Source organism: Molossus molossus, unplaced genomic scaffold (assembly GCF_014108415.1).
Source record: "Molossus molossus isolate mMolMol1 unplaced genomic scaffold, mMolMol1.p scaffold_m16_p_4, whole genome shotgun sequence".
Classification (NCBI taxonomy): Eukaryota; Metazoa; Chordata; class Mammalia; order Chiroptera; family Molossidae; genus Molossus; species Molossus molossus.
In genome coordinates, this window is record NW_023425377.1 from 7,026,095 (window position 1) to 7,047,650 (window position 21,556).

The 21,556-nt window shown below is 35.7% G+C and overlaps 1 protein-coding gene across 1 annotated transcript in view; it reads right to left on the bottom strand.

The window, feature by feature from the left end:
• Nucleotides 1-382: 382 nt before the first annotated feature.
• LOC118616554 (ran-binding protein 17-like) overlaps nucleotides 383-21,556 on the bottom strand; it is an 87,954-nt gene continuing 66,780 nt past the window's right edge. Inside the window, exons 15-16 of the mRNA XM_036242148.1 lie at nucleotides 2,567-2,685; nucleotides 383-411 (exon numbers count right to left, since the gene is read on the bottom strand). Of these exons, the coding sequence (XP_036098041.1) occupies nucleotides 2,665-2,685 (21 nt within the window). The 3' untranslated portion in view covers nucleotides 383-411; nucleotides 2,567-2,664. The remainder of the gene's footprint in view (nucleotides 412-2,566; nucleotides 2,686-21,556) is intronic.

A 21,556-nucleotide genomic window follows, 5' to 3' on the forward strand; every position in this document is an offset into this window, starting at 1 on the left:
AACTGAAAGTAAATCATTGTTTGTTTGTTTGAAGCATCATATTCTAACAATATACAATTTTAGTGTCTACTAAATTTAGTTGTTTCAAGCCAAATAAGATTTTAGTAATCACAGATACATTTATGAAGTAAGCACCACCTTTTTGAAATAGTCTATGGTTATTAACTTGAGACATTAGTAGCCTTCAGGCAATCTAACCAATTACTTGAAGGTATGGTAGGGATAACAGTACAACAAACATTTCTATGAGTTAATGACAAGACGTCACAAAAAGAAAAGCTAGGTAGAGTATTCCTATACAACTGCATGCTACCACTGTTCAGGAAGTATGGAAGAATTGTTCCTGGCATCTTAGATGCATTATAAGAGTTTCTTTGAAGAATGGCATTCATTGGTCTTTTTTCTTTTGTTCTACATGGACACAGAAAATAAACTTGAAGAAACCCAAAACATTTTAATGTTAAAGCTTATTAGAATAATGCAATTAAATTCTAACTAGGAAGGGAGAATAAGGAAAGGAACCCTAATTTTAGCATGTAATTTCTATAATGCCTAGGTCTAAACTATGCTTTATTCCAAACCTAACATAGTTTACTTAAAGATAATTTGAAGCTTATGGTGGGTTAGCAGCATGCCATCATATTAAAAAGGGCAGATCAATCCTAATACATGCAAGAGTCCAAAAGTCATTCATATACTTGGTTTTTAAATTCAATTACTTGTTTTTCATAGCAAATTTGTATAGTAAGGTAAATTAGCTAGCATGTCCTTTGTTACACATACCAGGTGTCTCTGCAATGTGCTAACTGGTAGAATAGAAATGCTATCATAAGTAACCTAAATCTATAAATTGGAAGTCTGTAAATCTCTGTGTAGACAATTATGAGCTGATCCCAGTATGACGTTTTAAAAACTAAAAATTGATCTTTTAAGTCTCTAAATTTTGAGTCATTCATTTATTGAAGCAGATGTTGCAATGACTTCACTGTTAAAACTAAGGAAATGCCTAAAGTTCATATATGCATCTACACAAAAAGCTACTGGTTCCTGTCCAAGAGAAATACCATGGAAATATTTAATACCCGGTAAATATTTTCTGTTCTTCTGCACATGTTACAATAAATACAAGGGGATTAAAAAACAACAACAAGGGATTTGTAGCCAACAAATTAGACCATACTAACTTAATTGTACTGATATGAAATCTAACAAACTACTTTATTTAGGTTCTAAATGGTAAAATATCAGGTGGTTCCTAATAATGAATGCTTGAAAAGTTGTTTTTCCAGACAAAGAAAAGTTCTCTTGCTCAAACTATGCTGACATTTTTGAGTAATAAACACAAAACAATACATTTCAAAAAGCCAATAAGAAAGAGGAACACAACCATTTAGCTTCATGGCTGTCACAATTCAGAGAGGAAGGCAATCTATCCCTCCCAGTGACTAGGAGTTGCTCTTTACTTAGCAAACTCACTGCAGTATGTTAATTTCAGTTTGTAACTTAAGAGTTATTTGGAATGTTAGCCAATGGAAGGAACTAAAAGCCTAATTTGTTCCCATCTACGAGTTGGCAAATGGCAGAGACTATGTATATTAGATTACAGCTACTTTTGTTTTCCTCACAATTAAATGCATATAGTGTCATTATCATGATGAAACAATCTATATTTTATAAAACAACTAATCTAATATGATATATAAAAGGTTACCTATAAAACAAATTACAAATATTGCACAAGTATACTTTGAAGAATAAACTATCAGTGTCAGAATACAAGGCAGACTGTATTTTCCCAAATTAATAAAAACCAAAACAACGCTTTTGAAAAATAAGTTGTCTTGAACAGAGCCTCCTAGTCACAGACCTAATTCACCTTCTACCTAAAAGACAGCATCAAGGTGCAAAGCTAGACTTCATTTAGCTAAGACCACTTGCCTGCAATAAATTTCTCTTTATAACTAGCATATGGAAGCTGGATACAGAACAGGGAATTTCTTGTCTTTCCTTAATCATTCTGAATTATTCTGACATTAAATGAAAGAATTCATGGCAAACCAGCAAAGACCTTCATGATAACCATGTATGTAAATGTTATGAATCTACTTCTGGTTTTCAAGACATCTACAAACACAGTTAAAAGCTATTAAAATTACAAACACACAAGATTGTATATGTTAAATAAGTTGTTCTATACTCTTAGAAGTTAAATGAAAATAGAGACAAAAATCAGTACTAAAACTACAACTAGAAAGACCTGTTTTAATATGTCTTTCTTTCTCGTCATATACACATACTCCTTTTAAGATTTCTGGAATTAAAAATGAGTAAGTATCCTCAAATGATTACATTATACAGCAAAAAAAAAAAAAAAAAAGTTAATGTAATTAATTATTAATAGTTCAGGTGGGCCCTTGAATTAATGGGTAATGAAATGAGCCTCTCTCTGTGAATTGGGAAACTTGAAAACACTAAGGCTGACTGATGCTAAGTGAGATCATGCCTGAATGTGACTTACCTGACCAGTAAAGGAATTGGCTTAAAATATATACTGACTTGCCCTCACCTGGACCCTTAGAGTGTGATCCCTGGTTCAGATGATGATGGATCAGATCGTTCTCAAGGAGGAAGAAACCCGAGTTGGATAGGTTTGCCACAAGCCCTTCACAGGAAGATGTCAGTCTTCTGTGCAAGACAAAAAGAAAAGAAAAAAAGGTACAGTGGCAGTGGATGAATTCTCCTTTCTTAGGAGAGGAAAAAAGTCAGGTATGCATATTCTCCATTAGCTACCTCTCTTCTATACACAGGCAAAGAAAGTCTCTGCAAAAGCTGGGAGAGACAAAAGTATCAAAAATCGAAATCATCTTGGAATGGAGATTAAAATAAGGAGGATGCTAATTATAACTTATCCTTTTCATGGTCCCTTAAAATTTAATTTTGGGACGACCAGTAATCAAAAGTTTGCTTTCATGGGCAAAGTAATTAGTCCTAGAATACTTTCTAAAAGTGCTTAAGTTTGGATATGGAAGATGTAAAAAACCCAGTGTCAATCAAAATGATAAAGTTATTTTCAGGTATTATAGGTACTCTAAGGGTGATATAAAGAATATATCTCTCCAGAGATCACATTACCTGGTGTTCCAGAGGTGAGTATTTGCTACGTCTCTAACACATTCCTATTGGGTTCTTCATAGATGTAAAATATCCTATTGCAGTTTCAAACAAGAATTCTATAAATGGTTTTCCTCAAAATTGGTGATTTTTTTTTTTTAATGTTAGGGTCTACATTAAAAAATATCATGTCAGTCTTTTTTATAGCTATGCACCCTTTTATTTTAGAAAATTAGTAAACTCCTGGATTTTACAATGTTTCTTTTGCCCTTCTAAACAGAATTAATTTTTGCTTTTTATTAAAAAATCATTTAGCTCTTTTTGTAGTGCTTTAAAAATCTAATATTGATTTAACTGCTCTCCTTCATAGTCAAGTTTGGAATTTCAATGTTCTGTATGTTATGGACATCATTTAATTTTTATTTAAAAAATCAATAAGCAAAAAATTCCTTTTCACTAGAGTGAGATGACACGTTGCGAGGTACTCACAATAAGACTGGCTGCAAAAGCCACTATGGAAAACAATATGGTGTCACCTCAAAAAATTAAAAATTGATCTTCCATTTGACCCAGTGATCCCACTTCTAGGAATATACCCTAAGAAGCATAAAACACCAATAAGAAAGAATATATGTACCCCCATCTTTGTAGCAGCACTATTTACAATAGCTAAGATCTGGAAACAGCCCAAGTGCCCATCAGTAGACGAATGGATCAAAAAGCTGTGGTACATATACACAATGGAGTACTATGCAGCTGTAAGAAAGAAAGATCTCTTATCCTTTGAGCCTACATGGAGGGACCTGGAAAGTATCATCCTAAGTGAAACAAGCCAAACAGAGAAAGACAAATTTCATATGATCTCACTTATTTGTGGAATATAATGAACATAACAGTTTGAGGAATGGGGTAGTCTCAGAGACGCGGAAGCGGGGTACAGACTGACAATCCCCTAAGGATTGGGGAGGTGGGGGAGGGATGAACCACAGAACTTATACGCATGTATGCATGAACAGTGGACATGGACAACAATCTGGGGAAGGGGCAGGGAGGGGAAGGGGAATCAGTGGGGGGAAAAAGGAGAATCATCTGTATCAAAAATTAATCAATAAACAAAAACAAAAACAAAAAAAGACTGGCTGCAAAAGTTCAATAGCTACTATAAAAATCTAATGGGCCAACGAAGAGCTGTTGAATTTATATGATATCAAAATCCTTTCCTCTGGTTCTCACCTCCAATTCTATAAAATAACCAGAACTGCTACATCTATGTTCTTCTGCATAGTTTGAGGCAAATTATAAAGTTGATCTCTATAAGGAAAATCACTAGATGAGGCTACAAAGTTTAGTACTTAAACTTAAGTATGAAAGGAAATTACTATGAAGCAAGGCTTGACGACAATATTATTATTATTCTTAATTATAATCTGATGCTACTGGGGTCAGTTCAAATGTTTTATGCATTCATTTTACATATACAAGTACATGAGGTTTTTTTTGTTTTGTTTTGTTTTGTTTTATGCAGGGAAGTTGTAAAACAAAATTCTAGAAAGGTGCTATAATACTTTTTGCAAAGCTCACAAGTAGAAGGGGCAAAGTTTTTAGCTTTACCAAAATTATCATGGGTAATTCCATTTATACCACATGAGCATTATAAGGAGCCAAGATGCTCCGTGGTAAAAATGAGTTTGCCAGCACTGCAAGAGAAGACAACGATGAATTCTTCATGATGCTAATATCTCATGGAAGTAGCTGAATCTTTACGATTCCTAAGCCATGCAGTAATCACAGAACGAAGCTAAGCTACAATCTCAAAGCAGTGTCTTGCCTTACGTGATAAACTCATTTAGAGAACTCTTAAAGATCCATCCAAGTTTTACTACATGTTCTAAGGTAGAAAACATGCAAAACATTACATTATTTAATGTGAATTTGTGAGTAATTTCTCATCTTAGAATTAAAACTGTCGATGACAACAAAGAAATAAACTGAACATTCAGTGGAATAAGTTCATATGTAACCTGGATATACTTTCTGCACAGCTATTCTAGAGCATGCCTTCAAAGACTGAAACCAAATTACTAAATTTCAGAATTTCTTCAGTATTTTACAGATGTTTGGAAATCTAAGAAAGACATGCACGTCTACATTCACTATGTGAATATTAACTATTGAGGAATATGTGTGCTAGTATGAATAGATACTAACTTTCATCCCTTTGGTTAAATGAAGAGTAAAGGGAGAAAATTAGCGGGAAAGCTAGAAATTGCAGGAATTTCCCCAGTAATAATCTGGTTCTGAGGCTGTATGAGAACATGCAAGTGAAGAAAGACCAAGTGGGTTTGAATCATGGCTCTCTCACGTACAAGTGAAATAACCTCTCTAAGCCTCAGTTTCCCCACATGGAAATGAGGATAGGGCTAACTACCTTGTAGGGTTGTTGTGAGGATTAAAATAAGATCGGGCATGTAGCACAGTGAATAGCAAGCACATGGAAGTTGCTCAATAAATGGCTGTTATTACCATTACTTTTACCAAATTTCTACCAAGAAATTTAAAAGTCTGTCAAAGAGAAATGACTAATTATATAAGGGTTTCATGATTATTAAAATATATAATCTCCTTATTTATTTCATTTCACAAGTATTTACTGACAGTTCACAATAGGTGCTGAGGATGCAATGGTGAACAAAACAAACACAACTCTTTCCCTTATTAGGTTTATAGTTTTGTGAGGAAGACAGACAAATAATTACATTAACTATAAATTAATCATAGTGTGATAGGTGCTTTGAAGACTACAGACCAAGTAATATGACTTCCTAGGCCTGGAGATGGGAAAGAACGGTGAAGAATGGCTGCCAGAAAAAACAGTGTAAGAAGTAGCTAGGCAAAGAAGAGAGATCATTCCAGGTTGAAGAAACAATCAGTGGAAAGGCCCTGGGAAAGTATTTGAAGAATTCAAGAATCAAAACAATGCCAGAGGACCTACAGGAAAGAGAAAAAAAGAAAAATGCTATAGAATAAGGCCAAGGAGGGAGATAGAAGACAGTTTTTTAGTAGATGCTATAAGCGACAAAAAAGATTTTGGCCTTTATCTTGAAAGCCATGGGAACCCACTGATTTTCATTTTAAAACAATCACTTTGCTAAGGGATCTGATGTACCACTTTGAGAGATGCAAAAATGCACCTAGGTAGACCAGTAGGAAACTGCCACAAAGGCCATGAAGAGATGGCCTGAACTAGGAACATGCTAATACAGACAAAATTATACAAAAATCAAATACCTAGGAGTTTAAAACTGAAGAGTCTTCGCAGCTACAATGATGAGTTCTAGGTTATCGACATGAGCACCAGGTGTCATTTACTGAATAGAGAAATAAAAAGGCAAAGCGACTTTTGGAGGGGATGTTATAAATTCTATTTAGAGTCTTTGACTATAAAATTGGACAAACAAATGTCAAGTATACAGTTGGATAGGCAAGCCTAAAGCTCAGAAGACAGGCCTACCTACAGATTTCTATTTGGAGTCCTCAGTAAACAGATGGTAACTGAAGACACAAGAGTGCAGGAGAACAGAGAAAACAGAGCAGACAGACATGAAGACCTGTAAGACTAGCCCTACAAAACTCCAACGTTTACAGGTCGGATTTAGGAAAATTTGTACATAAAGAAGCTGAGAAAGAACTCTGAGGGAGCTAATTTTTTTTTAACGTAGAAGAGAATGAACTAGAAAAAGCTGAAAGAATGAACGTGAACAGGCTGAGAAATGAGCAGGTGATGAGGGCACAGCGACAAGTGGAACAGACACACTTCTAAGAGGCCTGGTTATGAAAGGGAGTAAATAATGAGGTAGTAACCAAGCGGGGAGCTGTGTGCTTTCTCAGTGGGGAAGTTGGCTGGGTCATGGGTCAAAGTCCAACAGTTTACAGCTCCACTGCAGCTGGGGGCCAAGCTGGTGGCAGCAAGTCAGGCCAGGGAAGGCCTGGCATGTGGTAGATGCTTCAAGTAAAAGCTGAGTGTTGGGATCTTCTTTAAATTCCGGGAGCTACTTCAAACATGTTCATAAGGAACCGCAAGCACTATCAAATAAATGGTTGTTCAGTAAAATTACTGCACCATTTTAAGGCAGTTCCAAAATGAATATGCACATGAACGCAGAATATATCTGCTGAGATGTAGCTCTAGAATCAAAATAGACATTCATCAAAGCTTCTGAACATCTATCATAAAAATGGATCACTTCCTTGTTTGGGATAATTGGAAAGCTACCAGATGAAATATGAAGCTATATAAGACATCTTACACGATGGGAGAAATTAAAACGTAACCATTCTTTCACCTGATCATATCTGCAGTAAGAATACACGTTCCAGTTTTTAAGAGTATTCTTCAATTTAGAATCTAAGTAAAATCAGTTTGTGAAAAAAGTCCAAGTTAGAAAGTTATGATTTCAGCATGAGAAAAACAATAATAAAAAGCATGAGTTAACTGAAAATAGAACAGCAAATAATGATTTAAAAGACAATATATTTTTATCACTTTCTCTTTAGATTTGAACACTGAACATTTCTCAATTGACTATTTAACACTTTCTACTTTCACTTATGAGAAGCATACTTCTGAAAAGATGATCTGATATCTTGCCCAAATGCTTTTTCCCTATGGTAAATAGTCAGAATCCTGATCAAAAATAGTTTTCTCAAAAATATCCTAAGAAAATGTAAAACAATTACTGTAATATTCCAGGAAACAGAATTTTTTTCAGCAAGGGCATATACACTAAAGAGATTGTGAATTTAGAAATAATTGTAGACTTTGACCTTGGAAGAATACTTCTAAAAGTTAGCTCATTTCCTGAATATGCTAAGAGAAGGTAGGCAACAACCCTGTAATGCAGAATTGATAGCTGGTAGGGTAATCTTGTAAACTTAAGGTTTGCTGTTTCTGTCATTTAATCTATTTGCTCCACAGTTCATTGTTTGTCTACAGTGCTTTTTTTGGCAAACATTTTATTAAAAATTTCATTTCCTGCCCTGGCCAGTTTGGTTCAGTGGTTGAGCATCGGCCTGAGGACCAGAGAGTCTCAGGTTAGATCACGGGCCTGGGTGGGGGCAGTCCTGGGTGGGGGCAGTCCTGGGTGGGGGCAGTCCTGGGTGGGGGCAGTCCTGGGTGGGGGCAGTGCGAGAGGCAACCAATCCATGTGTCTCTCTCACATCAATGATTTTCTCTTTCTCTCTCTTTCCCTCCCTTCCTACTCCAACTGAAAATCAATGGAAAAAAATCCTCGAGTGAGGATTAAAACAAAAAAAATTGTATTTCCTTAGCTATGTAGTATTCTTGGTGATATTGTTTAAACAGATCTAATACTGAGGCAAAAAGTAAAAAAACAAACCAAAACAAAAACCCCAACGAATTGTGGGACTTTCTATAGAACAGCTTGCGTGGAGTTCTCAAGAAAGTATCATGAGATAACAACAAAAGGTGGCAAAATAATTTTAAAGAGAAATAACTAAACTCAATATATAATCATTGTTTGTGGCATTAAAAAAATGATACATGACATTATTGGGAAAACTGTTGAAACTTAAATATGGACCACATATTGAAGGATGTTCTCATGTCATTATTACAGTGGGGCAAAAGGTTTTCAGTTGTTTGTATGGAAAATAATACAATAATTAATAAATAATACAAGAACAAACTCTTGTCCTGGCCAGTGTGGCTCACTTGGCTGAGCAATGTCCCATGCACAGAAAAGTCACTGGTTTCATCCCTGGCCAGGGTATGTATGGGAGGCAACTGATTGATGTCTCTCTCTCACATCGATGTTTCTCTCTCTCCCTCTCCATTCCTCTCTCTAAGATTAATAAAAACTTATTTTAAAAAAGATTAAACTGTGTTTTTTGCATACTTACAACTGTAAACCTACTTTTGCCCCACCCTGTATGTTGAATATGATGCTTGGATTGTGTTTGTATATGAGAATATCCCTGATCTCAGGAGATCCGTGTAAAGTATTAGGGGTTAAATGCCATGATGTATGTAACATATTCAGAAAAATGTTCTTACATAATATGTACATGTGACATAGACATAGAATGAGAGATTAAACAAATGTGGCAAAATGTATGGCATAAAAGCATTTGTTATAGTATTCTTTAAATTTTTCTGATTTAAGAAAATTAAATATGTAATTGGAGAAAAATAATGTTCCATAATTATCATGAAAATGTGTTAAAATTAAATTCCTTTTTAATGAATAATATAAAAAATAATAGAAAGAATACCTGCTACAAAAATACTAAAGACAATAAAGGCAACAATACTAACTGGCTATCTTCATATAACACCCTGGTTATTTCTGATTACAAAGTAGGCAATAACATAAACAGTTATTCAAATTCTTATGTGATAGCAAATTAAAGACAACAAATATAAGCAGTACATTATCTACATTAATTGAATTCATCTTAAATTGATTAAATTCTTTTCTTTCAAATATAATAACTGGCATAAAGTTTGAGATTATTGGAGGCTTTAGTGTTCATGTTCATTAGGTGTGTTGGTATGAAATCGTTTTCTGAAATATTCTTGTTGGGTTTGGTATTGGTCTATTAGATTCATAAGGGAGATGGGGAAGTTATTCTTCTCTCTTTCTGAAAGTTTGCATGAGAGTGGTGTTATTTCTCCCACCAACGCTTGACAGAATTCACCAGTGATCCCACCTGGTCCTGGTATTTCCTTCGAGGGAAGATTTTTAATTAAAAATTTAATTACCTGTATTAGATATTAAACTATGTAGATTTTCCATTTCTTCTTTTGTTAGTTCTGGCAAGTTCTGCTTTTAAAAAATGGTTTTGTCGCCCTAGCTGGTTTGGCTCAGCAGTTAGAGCGTTGGCCTGCGGTCCAGAGAGACCAGGGTTTGGTTCCCATTAAGGGTGAGTACCTCAGTTGCAGTTTGTCCCCGGCCCTGGTTGGTCGTGCGGGTGGCAGCCACTCGATGTGTCCCTTTCACGTTGATATTTCTCTCTCTCTCTCTCTCTGTCTTCCTCTCCCTCCCTTCCACTCTATCTGGACAAAAAATGTCCTCTGGTAAGGATTAAAAAAAAAAAGGTTTTGTCATTTTCTCTGTCAAATATATTGGCATAAAATTATTCTCAAGGTTCCCTAATTATCCTTTTAATGTCTGTAGGATTATACTGATGACCCTTCTTTCATTCCTGATATTGGTAATTTGTGGGGTTTTTACTCCTTAATCTATCTTGCAGCGTTCTATATATTTTGTTAGTCTTTTCAAATAACCATCTTTTCATGTCATTAGTGCTCTCTATTGACTCTATTTTATATTTCATTGATTTCTACTCATGTTTCAATGATTTCCTTTCCCCTACTTACTTTGGGTTTAATTTGCTTCTATTTTCTGACAACATAAGGTACAAGTTTATTAGCAAGTTGATTTTTTTTCTTTTAACCTCACCTGAGGACACTCTTCCATTTTTTGTTCAGATAGAGTGGGAGGGAGAGAGAGGGAGAGAAATATCGACGTGAAAGGGACACATCGAGTGGTTGCCTCCTGCACGACCTAACCAGGACCGGGGACAAACCACAACCGAAGTATGTGCCCTTAGCTGGAACCGAACCTGGGTCTCTCTGGACCACAGGCCAACACTCTAACCTCTGAGCCAAACCGGCCAGGGCAGCAAGTTGATTTTAAACTTTTCTTCCTTTATCATATAAGCACTGCTCTAGCTTTAACCCACAAATTTACTGAGATTTGCTTTATTGTCCATCATATAGTCTACTCTGTAGTCAGTGTTTAACAAACAGGTATGTTCTGCAATTGATCAGTGTAGCGTTCTATAAATGTCCTGCTGTGGGTTGACTGAGCTTCATAGGGTGTGTGTGTGTCTTGTTTTGTTTTTAATAGTTCTTTTCTTTCTTTATTTTAGAGAGAGAGGAAGGGAGAGGGAGAGAGAGATAGAAACATTGATGAGAGAGAACATTGATTGGCCGCCTCCTGCATGCCCCACACTGGAGATTTGGCCGACAACCTGGGCATGTGTCCTGACCAGGAATCAAACTGGCGACCTCTTGGTGCATGGATCGACGCTCAACCACTGAGCCACACCAGCTGGGCTATAGGGTGTTTTTAAAAAAATAAAATCTAGACTAAACTTGGCCAATATCTCTTTTCTCTTTTTCTGTCCTTTCCCACCACTTTCTGGAACTCCAACTACACAGTGATAAGTTACTGACACCATCTCCAAGGTCATGGAAGCTCTCTGTTCATTTCCCTCCCTTGCCCAGTCTTTCTCCTCTCTGTGATTGTTTTGATGACTTATACTGCTCTGTCTACAAGGTCACTGATTCTTTCATCTGTTGAGTCATCTTCTGATAATTCCATACATTGACTTTTTAAATTTCAAAAATACTAATTTTCACTTTTAGGATTTCCATTTGATTTTTTAAAAAACATTTCATACTTGTCCAAAAATCCCTCACTTATTCACTCATTACTCTTTCCTTTCATGAAGATCCTTTAACATAGTTATCACAGTTATTTTAAAGTCCTTGTCTACTAACTCCAACATCTGAGTTAAGTACTGATGGTCTCTTGATATAAATTATGTTTTCTCCTATGTGTCATTTTTTATTGTTTTATTCACATGCCTATTAATTTTTATTGTCTGTTGCATATAATGTCTGAATTCTGTGTTATACTGGCTTTCTCCAAAAAATAATGAGTTTTATTTTTGTAGGCAACTGGATTAGTAGAGGATCACCTTGACCTTGATAAGCCTGTTTTAGGGTTAGAACACATCTATTTCAGTTTGCCACTGATCTTATCATAAATGTTAGTCCTAGAATATAATCTATATCCCTTAAGTTTGGCCATTCCAAATTTTTTACAGTAAGCCTGAGGTGTTTAACAAGTTCCTTTAACTCAGCAGGACTGGAGCTCTGAACTTGATCTTCAGCAACTGCTGAGATCACTGTGTTTCTGACTGTTGTCCTGACCTGTCGCCCCCACTCCCCCCGAGGTCCTTGGAATCTTGCCCTGTAAGGATTTGGGAGAAGTCTGGATACAAATTCTAGGGTTCCCCACTTTGTATCTCTTCCTTTCTAGCATCTCTCTCAATTTTTGCTGCTCTGACAACCCTAATTTTTACCCTCTAACTCATCAAAAGCTGGCTGGTTTCTGCTTCATCTGTATTCCTGTGCACTACACGGACTTGTGAGTTTCAAGGAAAAAGCCAGATAAATGTGGATACCAACCAGTTTTGTTTCTTTTTTTCAAGAAATGTCTACAGTTCGTTCCTACTTTTGGTCACTCTCCAGTGCTTCAAAACAGTGTTCTTTTAAAAATATTTTGTCCAGCCCTGGCCGGTTTGGCTCAGCGGTTAGAGCGTCGGCCTGTGGTCTAGAGAGACCCAGGTTTGGTTCCCGCTAAGGGCATGTACCTCGGTTGCAGTTTTTCCCCAGCCCTGGTCGGGTCGTGCGGGTGGCAGCCACTCGATGTGTCCCTTTCACGTCGATGTTTCTCTCTGTCTCTCTTCCTCTCTCTCCCTCCCACTCTATCTGAACAAAAAGATGGAAGAATGTCCTCAGATGGGAATAAGAAAATATAAAAATAAAAATATTTTGTCCAGAAGTTGTAATTCAGCAAGATTATTTGATACAAGTAGTCCACATCACTATAAGACTACAGTGATTACTTTTGAAACAAAGATCTGAATTAAAAAATATTTTTCAGAATTAATTTCCCTGTTCTGGCCACACTGAGACAGACTGTGTAGCATATCATCATACACTTTTATCACTAGAAAAGCTCTTGGAGATCACCTACTTTGAGTAGTAATCCTTTTTGAAGATTTAAAAACCACTTTATGAATCTGAGGAACACTATACATCTTTTCACAGAAGTGTACAGAATAAAAATGTTAGCATATGCCTGGCTGGTGTGGCTCAGTGGTTGAGTGTAGACCCATGCACCAGGAGGTCGCCGGTTTCATTCCTGGTCAGGGCACATGCCCAGGTTGTGGGCTAAATCCTCAGTGGGGGGCATGCAGAAGGGGGTCAATCGACGTTCTCTCTCAGCAATGTTTGCATCTCTCTCTCCCTCTCCCTTCCTCTCTCTCTCAAATTAATAAAGAAAAATTTAAAAAAATATTAGCATATTATTTCAAAGATCCTAAGACCCCTTTCTCCTAATCTAGTTCAAACTTTTCACTTTACATGGGCTAAATTTAAGATGCAGACCCAAGGTTACAAAACTAACGCAATAGCTATGATTTAGAGAACCCCAATTCTGTGCGAATCTCTCTGTATTTATATTTCTAAACTTCCTAACAACCCTGCAGTGTTTTATTTAGGAAAACTGGTATCTAGAGAAGTTAGGTAAATTGCCTAAGGCTGCAGACCTTCTAAGTGATAGGGACTGGCACCACAATCAAGTATATCAGATTCCAAAAGTAAAATATTTTCCACTACAAAATGTGGCATTAGTGGTAGAAATAGAACTAGGCAGCGAGTCTCCTGACTCTGTCCTCATTGCATGGCTTGTACATGTATGCCCAAGCCAACACTCTGATTTTAGTAGGGCCAAATAAATTAAGTAATGTCATATACCAACATGTAAATTATACAAATTACAAAGGTACATCGTAGGAAATTGTGACGCAACTATATGCAATGTCATCAAAAACATCCTTCTAAATGTAGTAACAGCAAAAAAAAAAAAAGTGGTACATATTATTGGAAGTACAACTTCAGGTTGATTTCAACAGTCAACATATTCAGATTTAAAAGCATTCTGAGGATGGGTAAACTTATTAATGCAACAAGCACAGCATTTTGAACTGATAGGCCCAAAAAGACTTTCTGAGCTACAAAGCTTGATTATATAGTCACTTCAGTTTTACTGTGAACAGAATTTACATATATTTTATTTTGTATGGCTAAAAGGTTGTGCACTTTTGTGAAAATGTAAAAATGGTACAACCATTGTGGAGAAGAGTATAGTAATTCTTCAAAATATTAAAAATAGAATTAGCATATAACATAGCAATTACACTTCTGAGTATTTACTCAAAAGAATTGAAAAGCAAGGTCTAGAAGAAATACTTATACACTAATGTTCATAAGAGTATTATTCACAATAGCTAAATGTGGAAACAACCCAAGTGTCCACTGACAGATGAATAGAGAAGTAAAATGTGGTACATACATACAATGGAATAATATTCAGCCTTGAAAAGGAAGGAAACTCTGATACATATTAATACATCAGTGAACCTTGAGAACATTAGCTAAGTGAAGTAAGTCAATCAGAAGCAGAAAAATACTGTATGATTCCACTTATATGAAGTAGAGTTGTCAAAACCATAGAGTCAGAAAGTATAATGGTGGTTGCCAGGGGCTAGGGAGAGCAGAGAATGAAGTGTTACTGTTTAATAAGTATAGTGGTTCAGTTTTGCAAACTGAAAAAAGATCTGGAGATGGATGATGATGGTGGCTACACCAACAATATTAATACACCTAATACTACTGTACAATTAAAAATTGTTAAGATAATAAATTTAATATTTTTCCATAATAAAAATAATTAGGGAAAAAAGACTTCAGCAAGATTAATATATATTAGGTTATAGTAAGTGTATTAAAATTCATTCATCTCGCCCTGGCCGGTTTGGCTCAGCGGTTAGAGCGTCGGCCTGCGGTCCTGAGAGACCCGGGTTCGGTTCCCGCTAAGGGCACGTACCTCGGTTGCAGTTTGTCCCCGGCCCTGGTTGGGTTGTGCGGGTGGCAGCCACTCGATGTGTTCCTTTCACATCGATGTTTCTCTCTCTCTCTGTTCCTCTCTCTCCCTCCCACTCTACCTGAACAAAAAATGGAAAAGAAAAAAAAAAATTCATTCATCTCAACCCATATTTTTCAGTCGTCTTTGATAATTCCCATCATATTTTTCTAATCACATAAAAAAACAACCCAACAATGTACACAGCATTCATTTTTAAGTTTGCAAAAAGATGGTATCAATTCTGAATCATTTAAATATTAGTTTACAAATATTGCTTATAGCTTAATAGCATTGTAGATGCAGCTTCACAAAGATATTGGCTCTAGACAGTAATTATACACTCAGCCTAATGTTTCAGTTAATGGACGCGCATTTCAGTTATAATTGCAATGCTTGAACATAATGTGCCTTTATTAGCGGTATAAAATAATGCCAGCTTATATCAATTGAAAAAACAGGCTATTTATTTTTATAATTGCTTCATTTTTTATTGTAAAGATATTATCAAATGGTAGAAAGAAAACCTGTAACAAATATTAGCATTTTATTTACAATTAAGAAAATATACTTAAAAACTTAATTATGGTGTCATATTTTTTAAAAAAATGTACTCATGTAATGATCCAAGAAAATGATTAAATAAAATCATGAAGTTAAGAAAACAAGCTTAGATTCTAGTTTGCTCTCTAACACTTACTAACTATGAGACCTTGAGAAAGCCACTCACTCTTGCAGGGCCTCCGTAATTTTTTTTTAACTGCCTCAAGGTAGCAGATGATTTGTCAATATCCTTTCTAGTTGTAAGCTTTACAATGCTACTATAGTATATAAATATAAAAGAGAAACTTGAAAGTAAAATATCCTAAAATGTGATATTCTACCTAGGCTTATGAACATTTCTAGAAAAAAAATACAAATGTTAAGTTACAAAAATACCCTGAAATTTCCCATTCAAAATAAAAAATATTTGATACAAATTAAAAACCACAGCCCTGAGACCTGTGTCCCTCTGACTTTTTTTCTATTGAAACTGTAATAGATGATTTAACTTCCCATCAGCAAAAGCATCTGAATAGACAGCTAAGACAAAAGTAAAAGCACAATAAAACAGACCAGTTGGTGGGTCCATTTTTAATTAGCGGTAGTTAAAATGCCTCAAGGACCTCAACAAGACTACTGCACTGTTAAACCAGAAGGGCTTACCACTGAATTAATACTGCCATCAAAGCTCTCTTCCACTTTCAGTGCTGGAGTTATTGGTATGTGCATATACATTTTCCTTACTGTATGGACACACACAACATTTAAATACTGTGACAATGTAACGGTTAACCACAATCAGTGGTAATTTTACATGGATAGGTCTAAGAATGAAATAATTTTTTTAAAAAGCCTAAAACCCAAGGATTATAAATGGGCTTCTAGGTCTTCCAACAAACAGTCCGACCTCAGACTGGCCTGAGTATTCCTAATTATGTGAAGCGACAAGTGCTCCAACTGGACAATGATATTCCAAATGCTATGTTCAAAAAGGTATGCACATGACAAACATTCCCCAAAGTCAATGAGGAACTAAGAAGGGATAAACAACAAAAGATCTAAAACAGCACACCTGCACGAACAGCACTGGGCAGACTGCAGAGCATACTGCTAAACTAAGTAAGGCAGAATGCAATGTCAAAATTCCTAGACTTTTACTGTACAATCAAGTCAATTGTGAAGATGCAAAAAAAATGTTTACTTTTAATAAGAAATGCAGGGTGGGTCAAAAGTAGGTGTACAGATGTGAGTATGCAAAACAATTTATTCTTGTATTATTATTTACTAATTATTAGATTATTTTCTATATGAACAACTGTAATCCTACTTTTGCCTACACTGTAATACTGGAAAATGCAGAGAAGTAGAAGAAAATTTAAAAATTCTCTGTAACTGTCATGAGAGATAAAGAAAATGAATATTTTGGTCCATTTCCTTATAAGTTCTTTTGTTCCTTCTTTTTTCATATAGTTAGGCCTTAATATGTATTTAATATCATGTGCTGTTTTCTATTAATACCATAAAGGAAGCATTTTTTCAAGGGACTTTAGACTTCATACTGATGTCTTTTTAATTTGTATACTAAATTTATTACCTACAAATACCAAAGCAATCATTGATAATTTCCAATTAATACATATGGCATTACTAGATCAAAGGGTATGCATATTTTTATGGCTCCCAACATGTACTGTGAATAGCTTTATAAGATTATTAGATTAATGTATGGTTTTTCAACAATGTGGAATAAAAGGCCCAAGACATAGATATCAAATAACTGTTTAGTCAACCAGCATTTATTTAACATAAGAGTGGGTATGTAGGACTTCACTATGCCAAAGAGACAAACTGCAATCTAATTCAAGCAAGCTAGACATACTTCTGTGAGAGGACCTACAATGTCATGTGTCACCCTTGGTAGTATATCCAGGATATGGACTAGGAGGGAGAACTTTTGGATAAGTAGTGGTAGTTCAGGGACCACCTACATCAAAATTAGTAGGAGTACTTATTACAATAATGGGTCCTGCCTCAGATCTACTGTATCAGAATATCTGAAGTACAGGACTCGTATTTATCACCCTCCCTTCCCCCCAAGACTCTTATGTACAACACAGTTTGAGGAATCACTATTCCAGAAACTCACGTTGAGCACTGGGAGCTATAATTTGGGATTTAACAGATTTGTTTTTTCTTTTTAGCTAACAATTGACTTTTCAACTTTTTAGAAACCAGTGCCTAACAAACAGTAATGCAGAGACAGTTTATGTTTTAGTAAAGCTAGAAAAGACAAATTCTCTCTTGCCAATAAAAAAGTAGTAACGATGACAATGTAACTTGAGATACCACTTTTACTTCCACAATCAGATGGTATGTCTTAGGTGGAAATTAGAATCTACAGAGCAAGCATTTTGGAGTCTGACCACCACTCTTCATCTATGAAAACTTCTGGCACGGTAACTATGACATCAACATTCTCCGGAGGAGAAAAGAAACCTTTCTTCACATTCAACTATTTAGTGGTTGAAAAGCTGCTGTTTAGCGGTGTATGAATAAAATAAATTCCAGATTTCAAATGACAAAATACTCACTCTCATGAAGATCTCTTTGGCATCCTCTGAAGTCCACTTCAGGTATATTACAATTACTCCATCCAACTCACATTTCCATAAACAATTTTTCCACTTCTCCAATTTTTTTTTTTTACCCTCACCTGAGGACATTTTTCCATTTTTTGTTCAGGAAGAGTGGGAGGGAGAGAGAGGAACAGAGAGAGAGAGAGAAACATCGATGCGAAAGGAACACATCGAGTGGCTGCCACCCGCACGACCGACCAGGGCCGGGGACAAACTGCAACCGAGGTACATGCCCTTAGCGGGAACTGAACCCGGATCTCTCTGGACCGCAGGCCGACGCTCTAACCGCTGAGCCAAACCAGCCAGGGCTACTTCTCCTATTTTTTATTTCATTAAAATAGCTGTCTACTAGTCTCCTTACCTTTTCATTCACTGACTTGTTTTGGGGGGAGCGGAAATGATTTCAACTAACATTTAAATTTAGTAACTGAGCAAGAAGAGGGTCCTTCAAGCACCCTATCTTTCAGACTTTTACATTTCTAAGCCCTTTTGATGTAGAAAGATTATCCCTTATCTATGAGCTTTTTAAAAAAATTACTTGGGGGGGGGGGCTGTGGAGTTTAATTAAAAATACACAGACCCAGAAATAAGCATTATTAACATTTTTATGTTATCTTCTAATCTTTTCAGTGACTTTAAAAATATTTATTTTTTGTTGTCCTTTTGAAACTGTAACATTATATCATAACTTATTTAATCAAACTTTTACTTATTTAAATATAATTGGGATGAATACCTTGGTACACGAAGTTTTGCCTTCATATGGGGTGAAAGAGGTAAAGGCTATTAAGCAAAACAAACTCACAGACACAGACAACAGCATGGTGATTACCAGAGTTTAGGGGGAGTAGGGCAGGTAGAAGAGGGTATGGGGTGGGTAAATGGTGATGGAAGAAGACAGACTTGGGGTGGTAAACACACAATACAATATACAGATGATGTATTATAAAATTGTACACCTGAAATCTATATAATCTTATTAACCAATGTCATCTCAATAAATTCAACTAAAAAGTTTTTAAAAAAAGAAAAAGAAGAGTAAATAAATTTATTTCCTCAGGCTAAACTTCCAGACATGAAACACTGGGTCAAGAGACACAAACATTTTTTAAGGACCTTGATACTATACCTTCTATTTAATACACAGAAAATCTATTCTATTGCCAACCTGTGATAAAAAATGCTAAATGCAAAAAAAAAAAAAAATGTCTATGTAGCTTGGTCATAAATTTAAGGACTTAAAGAAAAGATATGCATATAACAAATTTCAGAAACATTTCATCTATAACACATAAAATCCCCACATAATATAATAAAAATCCTTATCACAATATATAGCATATATTGTGCCAAATAATGTGTTTGACTTCCTGAAATTGGCTGATTATTTATTGAAAGCAGACATTTAAATAAATACTACAACTAATTCTTATTTCACTGAGAATTCTTACTGTCTTTATAGGGCTTGAAGAGGTATCAGTTATAAAGTCTTTGCTATTACTCCAAATATTATCCATACTTTTCCAAAATTTTTCATGTAGAAATTCTTACATAAGAAGACCTAGATTTAAGTATAAATTACAAGCATCCTATTCTAAGGTCAATCCAAGAGTTGAGGTCAAAAAATAAAAACTAAATTTAACAAATTATTGATTTATAAAAAGAGAACTTAATATAACTTGCTGATAATCTGTTGATTAAAATGTATAGCTTTGAATGACACCACAGCTGCTTTAGTCGACAGGTTTCCGTACCTGCTTTAGGCAGCAGCGACAGGGAAAGCCACAAATAAGCCAGTCATTCTTCCTCACACATACAAGACTTTGAGGTGTGAGTGTATTTTATTTGCATTTCTTGTCATAGAATCTGCTCTATTTTTAATCTTTTTGTCAATGTAGAAATATAACATCACTTCTCTAAGTCACTAAGAATCATAAGACTAACAGTTTTATAAAAAGCCATGTCTGGAAATCCTAGATCTATTCATGAATAACCCAGCAATGATAACCTACCACACACCGATGAGTCAAAGTATCCAGGAGTGTCTGAGAATCTGCACTTTTAACAAGTACCTTAGACTCCCTTGCAATCAGGCTGATATGAGACGCACTGTATCAGAATTATCTCCCATTCCTTTCCTTGCCATCCTACACAACAAAATCATCTCCGGTTTCTACTCAAAGCATTTTCTTTTCTACATCCAAACTTGATTAGAAAAACAAGTGAAAATAACTAGGAAGAGCTTTGGGTTCCGAACAGAGTTTACATCTGTGTGATCTTATGTAAGTCATCAACTTCTGTGCAATGGGGTCGAGGAGATGCTTCTTTATCTACAAAAGAAAGCGGCTGGTCTAGATAACACTTCTCAGACTGCACTTTGTAAAACATGAGTAGCTATTCCCAATAGAAAAGGTTCCTGTTAAGTAATTTAGATAAAGGCTAAGGATATTGGTGGGGCCTTCTTAAAACCTTTAATATGCCAATATGCTTTATCAATTTCCAAGAGAGAAATATGGTACATGGGCTTTTCCAAATTTATTTAACAAAAAATCCGTTTTCAAAAAAAATTTAAATGAACTATTGACTTGTTAAAGTCCATTTCAGAAGACATGTGACCTGTAAGAACTGCCGGGAAGTGCTCATTCACATTATGTCTGCAGTCTCCTCCAGGTGCTAACATTCTGCAACACCGAAAATGCTGTGTACGGTGAACTGAGGCAGAAAAGTGACAGCACATTGTTGTCATCGTCATCATCATAGCAGTCAACATCAGCAAAGCAGTGTCAACTACTGTGCCACCTATCTAATATGCACTTTTAATCTCAAAACTTTCCTAAGCCACAGGTAATATTCATATTTTCCAAATGAAGAAAGAATGTCTTAGGGAGATTATGTTTGCCCCAAATCACAAGGTTAATCGGAGACAGAATTAGGAATTAAATCCAAACAATCGGATTCTAGAAACCAAGAAGGGTGTCACTTCTGACCTAATCTTGCTATTGTCCGAAAGACTTTTTACAAAAAAGTGTTGATTTTCAACAGTTAATGAGGCCATGGATAGCCAGCAACATAATCTACTTAAATGTCAACAAAAGCGAAGGGTCACAACATTTGAGAACTATGTTCAAGATATTAGTTCAGATTAGAGTTTGCTTTTTAAAAAAATCAAAATATTAAGAGAAATTTGATTTTAAAACAATTTTATCTTTTTTTTTTCCAAAATATGTTTTTATTGACTTTTTAGAGAGAGAGGAAGAGAGACAGAGACAGAAACATCAATGTGAACGAGAACCATTGATCGGCTGCCTCCTGCACGCCCCCTTCTGGGGATAGAGCCTGCAACTCGGGCATGTGCCCTGACCAGGAATTAAACCAGGACCTCTCAGTCCACGGGAGGATGCTCAGTCCACTGAGCCACACCGGCCTGGCAAAACAATTTTACCTTTAAAATATATTCCTTTAAGG